The sequence below is a fragment of the Sinocyclocheilus grahami genome, unplaced genomic scaffold, assembly GCF_001515645.1.
Source record: "Sinocyclocheilus grahami isolate Dianchi unplaced genomic scaffold, SAMN03320097.WGS_v1.1 scaffold86.1, whole genome shotgun sequence".
NCBI lineage: Eukaryota > Metazoa > Chordata > Actinopteri > Cypriniformes > Cyprinidae > Sinocyclocheilus > Sinocyclocheilus grahami.
The window spans coordinates 135,833-146,139 of NW_015505265.1; the positions used below are offsets into that span (position 1 = coordinate 135,833).

The 10,307-nt window shown below is 37.3% G+C and overlaps 1 protein-coding gene across 1 annotated transcript in view; it reads right to left on the reverse strand.

The window, feature by feature from the left end:
- The window catches only part of LOC107586867 (dystrophin-like), a 115,680-nt gene that overhangs the window by 49,907 nt on the left and 55,466 nt on the right, over positions 1-10,307 (reverse strand). Inside the window, exons 42-49 of the mRNA XM_016274418.1 lie at positions 5,518-5,667; positions 4,469-4,549; positions 4,193-4,274; positions 3,895-4,061; positions 2,449-2,566; positions 1,764-1,975; positions 1,361-1,515; positions 856-1,045 (exon numbers count right to left, since the gene is read on the reverse strand). Coding sequence (XP_016129904.1) covers positions 856-1,045; positions 1,361-1,515; positions 1,764-1,975; positions 2,449-2,566; positions 3,895-4,061; positions 4,193-4,274; positions 4,469-4,549; positions 5,518-5,667 — 1,155 coding nt within the window. The remainder of the gene's footprint in view (positions 1-855; positions 1,046-1,360; positions 1,516-1,763; positions 1,976-2,448; positions 2,567-3,894; positions 4,062-4,192; positions 4,275-4,468; positions 4,550-5,517; positions 5,668-10,307) is intronic.

Here is a 10,307-nt window from a genome sequence, read left to right on the forward strand (position 1 = left end):
CACACACACGATGCGCAAAACTCCGCATTTGAACAGTCAATAGCAAATACTTCAACTAATAACAAAACAGTAGCTGATTCAGAAGCATCAGATTGTCATAGCAAAGTCAGAATTACTTCCTCTCCTAGGTTCACGAAACGGTCGTCCATAAAATGCATTGCTGTTCTGTTGTAAGTAATCTTAAAGATTCCTAAATGCATCTACTTTCGGAAGGCCAAATAAAGTGCTTTTGCTTTCACCTAGAAACACACAGCTTCTCCCTGACATGGCTGCTTCAACACTAACTGCGGTTACTGAAACCACGTCTTCTTTCTTTGCGTACATATTTGGGCCGCATTATGCTAATATTTTCACATAGTGAGATAGATATGTGGGGGCATGTTAGAACGAGCCGTTTTAGGGAGGCGTGGCAGAGTCTTAACTTTGATAAAGAATATCTCTTTGGTTTTGAGACTTTAGTCTTTGCAACTTCAGGGATCTTATCTATGCACAATCAGCTTGCAACACCCCAAAGAGAAAGGAAAACTTGAAATCGCATCATATGACCCCTTTAATATTTTATTTATTATTATTATCATAAACATCAGACAACCGTAAACATTCAAATGTGTTGTTAAATTACTGAAATAATAACTTTAAATCTCAGCGGGTACTTCATCTAATTATTTAACGTCTAAGAGGTTTGACTGACAAAAAAAAAAACTGGAAACCCTGGAGAAGGGATTATCTTATCAATGATTGTTGGTAGCAGGAAATAGTTAACCTGGACTGGAGCTGGAGTGGAGTGACTATATGCTTTAAATGAAGAGGGCAAACTGCTGTAAGGTACGCAATTTGGAAATTCTGGTTGCATACCTGCCATTGCTCGAGTAAATGCCGCACTGTGGCAGGGTTTTCCAGAAGTCCCTCCTTAAATGTGGCATCTTGTAAGACATTGGCTGTGGTTTCTGCTTCAGTAAGCCAATTAAGGAATTTCTCCAGGTCCAAGTAGAAATACTGCAATTGTCGCAGTCCGGCTTCCAGATCTGCCTCCTTGTCCCCTGCACTGAAAGGGAAATGACTTCACTGTTATACAGAAACAAAGTTGAATTAAATTAGTACCTTAATGTACTTCTTTAATATTTAATAATTGTTATTATTAGATTGTTAAATCTGTTGGTGGAAAATGCTTTAAACATCACACATTCTCCTGAAAACAAGTGCACCTTAAAAGCCTTTGAAATAACCTCTTATGCACCCAGCACTGCATTATTTTCAGACTCAACAATACCACAGATACTTCCTTTCAGTAAAAATGTTATTATATGCCACTCCACTTGTTGGTGATACTGAAAAATCTAAGATTTAAACAGAAGCTCACCGCTTTTTGATGTTGTCCCAAGCTAGATTCATGCTGTCAGTCATTTGTTTAACTTTCCTTGTGTCGTCATCTGCATAAAGGGTCAGCAGTTTGTTCGCCAGCTCATTGGTGACATTCATCTGAGCTTGCCACTGCTGTATATCCTTAGAAAGTTGCTGTGATATAATAATATAGCATTTATTTGTAGTAATCAGATCACATGCATTCTGACTCAGTTTATTTCAGTTTCGCACTTATGTTCTGTCATGAAATGGATATTGTGTTCATTCTACATTACCTTGACATCTGCATTTTTGGGCTCTCGGGCGAGATCCCAATTCGTCAGTCACTGACGTAACGTCTCCGTTCCCTCCTTCAGGGAACGAGGGTTACACAAGTAACCTAGACGTTCATTCTACATTACCTTGACATCTGCATTTTGGCCTTTTAAATCATCAACACTGTGAGAAACTTTATTCCAGCTCTCTAGTTTTTCATTGGCTCTCTTAATGAGAGGCTCCACCCGTTTTCTGGCCTCCAACCAATCACTGGAGTCCTTATGCATGTTCTGCAGTTGAAGGACCCTGTTCATCAGCTTGGTGTGGGAATCTTCCCAGTGTGCCTGTAATTTTTCAACTTGAAATAAAAGAAGACAGAACATTTCTAAGGAACAGGTCTGAAAATGGCTTATGCAATCACAGTTCATACAATGTACTTAAGTCAATAAAATTATTATTTAGACTAACTAACTAAAAATCTAACAAATTGATTAACAGGCTTATTGATTTTCTTGACCAAATACAATGCCATTGTTTAACTACATTTCTTTTTCATTTCTGGGGGAAAAAAAGATTTTGGTTTTCCAAAAGTATGAGCAATAAGACATTACACCAGATATTAAATAATTTTGTCTTACAGTATATTGCAGTTTTGGTTCAGTAGTGTTGACTATATGACCTTGAAAGACACACTCCTTGCCAACAGTCATTGTTTACTTGCTGCATTATTTCAGAGACTTTCCACCAAGCTGTTACCATGTGGACACCTCCACATCACCACAAATACTGTGTATCACTGAGAGACAATATGATGAGGCAAAGCTGACTTACTGCGGTCTGTAATGGTTGCCCGTGTCTCAGGGTTATTGGTTTTGTTCTTCATGTTCTGAGCCGCAGTGATTTGCTTGTTTAGCTGTGGGCATCTTTGGTCCATGTCTTGCAGTGTTGACTGTTAAATCACAACACAGAATTCAACACAGAGTTGTGTGGCATATTGTGGTCTTAAGTGCCACTATATGCAGTAAAAGAGTCGCCCTGTTTATTTTTTGTATATTGTTAGTCCACTAAATATATTTTGTTCCACTTACATTATTACTTTATAATAATTAGGGTTGTCGATTTAACATGTAAATTTGGTCCAATTAATTATGGAAAAAATAATGTAAAATTTTAGTTAAGTTTATCTTACATTACATGTATTTGCTGATGAACATGATGCAGGACAATGACTGACTGTGTGATGAAGCCTATTGGAATGCATGCCCTTAAAATTCAAGATGTGAGGCCAAAAATTGTAAACAATATATATATATATATATATATATATATATATATATATATTATATATATATATATATATATATATATATATATATATATATATATATATATATATATATATATAGTTTAGCAATATCACACGAGCAAGATTGTTGTTTTTTCCCCAAATAATTTCCCTGCATAATTGCAAATTTGATATTGATTTTATACAACAGTTCAAGAAACATTTTAAACACAATATTGTCAGTATTGTCTATTTTTGCTCAATTTCAGCAATGAAAATAGCTCCAAACAAAGCCACGGTAGAATTGTTGTGCGTCTCCGAGCACCACACAGCAGTGTTTTGTTAGTGAATGAATCTGCATAAGCCAATGATTCAGTGAACCATTAACAAAGACAATCGCAAAAGACATTTTCTGACCGTTTAATTAAATAGTCTGTTTTTTAATGCTGTGCCTTTAAGACTTGTGTATTTAAATGCCATCTTCATGGATCTTCATCGTCACAATTTTTGCAGCTCAATTCAACAGTATTTTCCTTGAATCAATAACTAATAATGATAAGGTTTGGTTCTGCTGCTAATTTCTAATGTGAGAAGGCTAGAAAATCATAACAGATGTCCTTAACATTTACTGCACAGCCTAAGTAATTCTAAGGATCAGAGAAAGGGTGTACATTGGTTTACACCAGGGCTGTCCAAACTCGGTCCTGGAGGGCCGGTGTCCTGCAGACTTTAGCTCCAACCCTAATTAAACACACCTGAACCAGCTAATCAAGCTCTTACTAGGCATAGAAACTTCCAGTCAGGTGTGTTGAGGCAAGTTGGAGCTAAACTCTGCAGGACACCGGCCCTCCAGGACCGAGTGTGGACAGCCCTGGTTTACACCAATGGTGCTTTAGGGACTTTAGGAAAAATATAAAAGATTGCCTCTGCAAGATAGTAAACATAGTATTTTACTCTCGTATTAAAGCTGCAAAATGATGTCACAATCTGACCTTGAGTTTCACCGTCATTTCGTTGATCTCGTCGAGATCTCCGACCATTACTCTCTGAGTCTGAACCATGTGATCCAAAAGAGTCAGCCAATCATCAAGCTCCGTCCAGGATTTATTGAATTTATCAAGGGCTGCATCCCCTGCTGCACTACCAGTCAAAGTTACGGCTGGAAAGTAACAAGTGATCTTTTGTTCAGACTTTTAGATGTCTAGCATCACATAAGCAACATGAGATGTGCATGAATTTGAATAGCATATTATTGTAGCGTCAATCATCATGCATTCCGCGATTTCATACCTGCGAGCTGACATTTGTCTCGCCAGTCTTTAAGGAGAACTTGAATGGATGTCCAATCTGCACTGAGGCCATCAAACTGCCCCTGGAATACATCAATCCAGAAGAATTATATTAAATAAAGTTTCATGCCATGAAGCTGATAGACTGATATAGTCTTATATATTACATTACAGTACAGCGATGGTAGATACAAATGGGAAGTGTGCGAAGTAATCTAATATCATAGTCATAGTGTTTCTGAGATCATATTTGATAATATCATGGTCGATTACACACCTTCTCTGGTTGGCATGGTGGTCTCTGTTTTGCCAAAACAGCTTCCACTGCTGGTTTCGTTTCCTTTACATCATCCTCAATCTACATAAAATAAAAATAAAATAAATTAACAACAAACCCTCATTAAAGGAGCAATCTAGTTCTACTAAGCTAAACACGTCCAGATCACATTTTACCTAATAGAACAAAAAATTAATAATTGCATTTTGAATAAAGAAATGAAACTTTTTTATTTTTTGCACAGTAACATTAATTTAACATTACCGAAAAGCATCTGGACATTTTATTTCCAAGCTTTTTATTATAATTTTTTTTAAATTCTCAGTGGTAACTGTCATTATATTCTCAACACTTTAATACAGCATTTTTATTTAAATAAGCATAAACTAAAAATGAAATATATATATATATAAAATTTCATTTTTAGTTTTGGTTTTTACGAAAAACAGTATAAAAAACAGCATGCAGCAATGTGCACACCAATCAACTGCATACAGCCGAATCAGAGTGAACCAGCCACAAACAATACAAAATCACATAAGTACAGATGTACTGATTTCTTCATAAGTTCAGTAACTGACAAAACAAATGATTTCCTGAACCCGTTAGTTTCATGTCAAGAGAAGCGAAACCCGTGCCCTGATGGGAGCAGCTGAAACTCTGTATAAAGATGATGCTGGGAGTCTAATTAAACAGCCTATGTCATCTAAAAGACTCTCTTGGTACACATTTGAGAGAGTGTGTTAAATGAGACCAATGATAGTTTATTCTTTTTCTTTTCTCTAAAGACTTTGACTGGCAAAGCAATTGGTCATTAAAAATGTTAAATCAGATTTTTATAATACAGCACAACTTCAAAGTTTAATCTTTGAAAACACCTTGTTTGTGAATGAAAGGATCAAATCATCAATGTAATGTGATGGTTGCCAGCCATGGACCACTACACCACACCTGGCTAAAAATACAGACGACAGACGGCAGTATTATGAAACAGCAAGACTGTGGGCAGTATGTTCTACATATGTGCTTGATCACGCCTGTGAGATTACCTTTGGGTCCACTGCAGTAGGGGACTGCTCAAGCTGATTCTTTGTAGTGGAGGCCCAAACTGAGAGCTTGGAGAGCTGTTCCTGGTACAAAGACAAATCCCTCAGGAGATCCTCGATTTGTTGCTGCTTCTCAGGAAGATCAGTGGACACCTTTGGAGGAGAGAAAGACACATTTAAAGTACTTTTCAGTCAATCACTGCAGGGGGGGAATCTTACAAAACTTGTCTAGAACATCTCCAGGTCATATTTTATGATATTGAACTATTAAAAAATATGAGAGTAAATAGAATAAGAAATATTATTTTTCATAAAGAACACAAAGCTTATTTGTAGGACCTCTATTTATATATATATATATATATATATATATATATATTAGTGCTGAGCAACAATTTTTAATCGCGATTAATCGCATTGTTATGCACAAAATTCAATAATGAATTCAAAAGTAGTGTATTGTGCACTTTTTTCATTTAAAAGTACTGCTATATGAACAAAAGTGCAATAACATTTGCTTTTTTCAAACACTTTAACACGAGTGCGGGTGTGTGCGGGATGCGGGAGAATAAGTACTCACACTAGGCAATCTTAATCATGCCTGAGCGCATTTGACCCCCAAATCCCGTTTTTTTTGACTAGTGTGACCGCGGTTCGTTTAGCCGGCCCTGGCTCGGTTGGAAGAGGTGGGCCACAGTGCGGTTCAGTTGGGCTCGGGCACGGTGCGCATGTAGTGTCGGAGCACTGAACTTTTGATACGTGCAACATGATTGCGTGAACATTTCTGAGCGGAAAAAAAATAAATAGATCTGTAAAGCAATATATTGTGAGAAGGCCGTGTGTCACCGCGTCCCAAACGACTCAAAATATTAAACCACAAAGTTAACAAAATGATGCACTCCACTGTGCTGAACGAGAGCGCTTCTCTGCTGTCTTCACGAAGTTGTGAGCACTGCTGCAGTCTTCGGTCCACCCCATATGCTTTCATTGGTTGAGACGCATGATGACGCTCATCCAAAGCCAGTAACCTACTACTGATCAACATCCCACCGCTCCTGTGATCCATGGTTTGTCTGTGTGTGTATTCAGAGCCAGTGAGCAACGGACTTTCATAATAATAAAAAACTGCGTTAACGTGCGATAAAATAATTGTCTGCGTTAATCAATTAATGCATCAACGCGATAATAACACGTTAACTTGCCCATCCCTATATATACATGGGCGACATTGGGGGGGGGGGGGAATTGCTCGTGATTGGCAATGGACGGAACAAAAAATGTTCATTCAATTTAATTCTGGAACCAGTCCTGGCCAAACCTCCACAGGCAGCGCGCGTACCGAGCAAGATCTAATTCACGGACCGAAAGCGTGTATTGAGATTGGGACATATCAACCAGTAATTTCATTTAATTTCCGGTAATGGACGGTAGAAAGTTCAGCAATGAATGGTATGCGATTTATGACAGAATATAGTCCTACAACTAATCTTTTTTTTATCTCACGTGTTTCGCCTTTGGTAACAACGATTCAAAACGGAAACATTCCAAGTGACACGGGGAAAAAGAACTCTCGAAATAGCAGTGATTGGCAATGGACGGAACAAAAAATGTTCATTCAATTTAATTCTGGAACCGGTCCTGGCCAAACCTCCACAGGCAGCGCGCGTACCGAGCGATATCTAATTCACGGACCGAAAGCGTGTATTGAGATTGGGACATATCAACCAGTAATTTCATTTCATTTCCGGTAATGGACGGTAGAAAGTTCAGCAATGAATGGTATGCGATTTATGACAGAATATAGTCCTACAACTAATCTTTTTTTTTATCTCATAAAAATGTTGTACAAAAATTTTATTTTTTATTTTTATTCGTCTTGTCAGGATCCAGTTCGTTTAACATTTACAACACAATAGGAAAAAGTGTCGCAAAGAGAGAGAGAAAAAAATGTAGGTTGTACAAAAATAGCCTAAACATCCAATTGAAAGATATAACACCAACATGTCTGAAAAATATATTAAAAAATCACTGATTTGGAAAAAGATTCACCCCCTTGTGTCAGTATTTTGTTGAACTTCCTTTTGCTTTAATTACAGCCTTTAGTCTGTTGGGATATGCCTCTACTAACTTTGCACATCTAGACTTTGCAATATTTGTCGACTCTCCTTAGCAGAACTGCTCAAATTCAGTGCAATTTGATGGTGAGCGTTTGTGGACTGCAGACTTCAAGTCATGTCATAAATTCCTGCAACTGCTTCAGAGTTGCTGTGGTCCTCTTGGTAGCCTCTCTGACCAGTTTATTCCTGGCTCTTTCATCCAGTTTGGAGCATCGTCCTGATCCAGGGAGGGTCTGTGTTGTACCAAATACATTCCGCTTCTTAATAATAGACTTCACTGTGCTTCTACGCATTGATAAAGCCTTTGAAATATTTTTGTATCCATCTCCTGATTTGTGCCTGTCCACAACTTTATCCCGGAGATCTTTTGACAGTGCCTTGCCACCAATAGTTGATTGTTTGCTTCAGTTGCACTACCAAGGACTGAAATGCTCCAGGAAAGCTATTTTCATGCTGAGCTAATCAAAATGACCACAGCTGATCACAGTTGAAAGTGAAATGACTTTGGCTACGTCCACACGAAGCCAGAGCTTTCCCTATCCAATCTTTTTTTCCCCCTCATCTCAAGAAATATCTGCTTCTACACGAAACCACAAAACCGACACAAAACGATGTAGTATACATGCCAGACCAGCATGTGGCGCTGTAATTCTGCCACAGAGATACACTAAAAACAGAGAAGAAGACTTGGACTATGAGCATAAACTAGGGATGGGCGATACCCCTTCTTTTGTTTTCGATACGATACCGATATTTTTCAAGGCAGTATCGTCGATATCGATACCGATTCGATACTTCTGCACTAAACTTTTAAATTATGAAATTTATTAAATTATTAAATTACTAAGAGTAAAATGGGTAATGAAAACCACTTAACTTTATGTTTAAAACGCATTTTAACCCGTTTAATCCCAAATTTTTCCCAGACATGAAAATATCCAAATGATGTGTCATTAGTAACCCTTTGAAATAATCAATCTTTTTTTTTTGGAAAAGTGTGTGAAAAATGTTATTTTATGGTCAGCCACAATTGTAACCGGTGGGATAATGTGTATACTGAATTAACATATTTCTGCAGTCTTAAAAATTGTTATATAACTTAGCACAGCTATTTTAAACTGTTTTAAACACCCATTTTCTTCAGGCCATTGTGTATATTATTGCTGTGTTGTATTTAATCTGTTGTATTATAGACTATTTTTATTCATGCTTACGATAAACCACTCATTCATATAAGTAACTCTACCATGTCTAGTATCTATGAATTCGTCTTCGGATGATCTAACTGAGAGTGCATATTACATGCTGATACCTCTGCAACATATTGATGTTCTAAGAATCGGTACTAATTTGTGCCTCAACACTCCAGCGAATTACATATGCAAAATACCATGCTTACAGACAAAGAGTCATAAAAATCCTCAGTATTTCCAACCTCCCGCTTGGGATTTCAGCCTTCCTCATTGGACGAACCCATCTTGAGAGGCGTGAATCTCTGCAGGCTTTAAAAGGCCACACTCCATGTGACCCGCCCTGTTCGGTGGTTCAGTGAGATGCTAAGATGAAGATGTGAGAAACGCTCCAGGATACCAAAGCTCGTGCCAGGCTCGGGCCTAGTCCTTTTCATTCATCAAGTGATTCTGACTCAAACTAGCTCTTTTTCATCAACCAACTTCAGCAAGATCTTGGGGCCTTAAGATTGCATCAGGAATCTTTTTCAGACAGACTCGCAAGTATCAAACTTAGTCGTTTTAATTGATGCATTAAGTATCAGTTACACCTTTTTACAAGGTGTGTTTGAGCTAAGAATCTGACGTTTTCCCTCAGGTTTTAGATCTGCTGAATATGCAAAGTGTTCCATAAAATTCATTCTTTATGCCTCTTTCTGTGCTGAGTTAAACTTTAACCCTTTCCTATACCAACTGTATGTGTGTGTGTGTGTGTGTATGTGTATGTTAGACCAGTTTATGTGTGTATGTAGGATGTTAGACCAGTTTATGTGTTTATGTAGTATGTTAGACTAGTTTAAGTGTTTATGTAGTTAATAAAACCTTACTTGTATCACACTTGACGTGTTCATTGTTTGCTCATAACCGGAGTCAATAATCATGCAGATTTACGTTACAAGCTTATAGAATTGTACAGTAAGAAAGTTATTTCCCTTAACCAGGAAATTAACGCTTAGAATTGACAAGACAGTTGACCCTGAGTGGTCAGCTAAATATCTACAGTGGATCTAAAATATGAATAGTTAATTATAACTAGTTATGGTTAATTATTCATATTTCCCCATGAGCTGATTCGCTACACATGCATTAAATGCAACCTTTTTATTCTGACAGTGTATGATTTCTATTAACATTACAGAATAGAACATGATCAATATTATCTTTCAACGTTCAATTTAAATAATTGTAATTGCACAAACTATGTAGGCTACAATTTCAATTTGTTTATTGTGAAATAACTCAAACATTTATGTTTTTTTTCTGTCCCCTGATAAGCATTGTTCAGGGCTGCCATTCCCAAAAGCTTTAATGCTTTCTTATGATACTTTTGAGAAACGCAGCCCTGATTGAATGCACTGTCAGCAGTGCTCTGTGCTCTCTGTGATTGATAGATAGATAGATAGATAGATAGATAGATTGATTGATTGATTGATTGATTGATTGATTG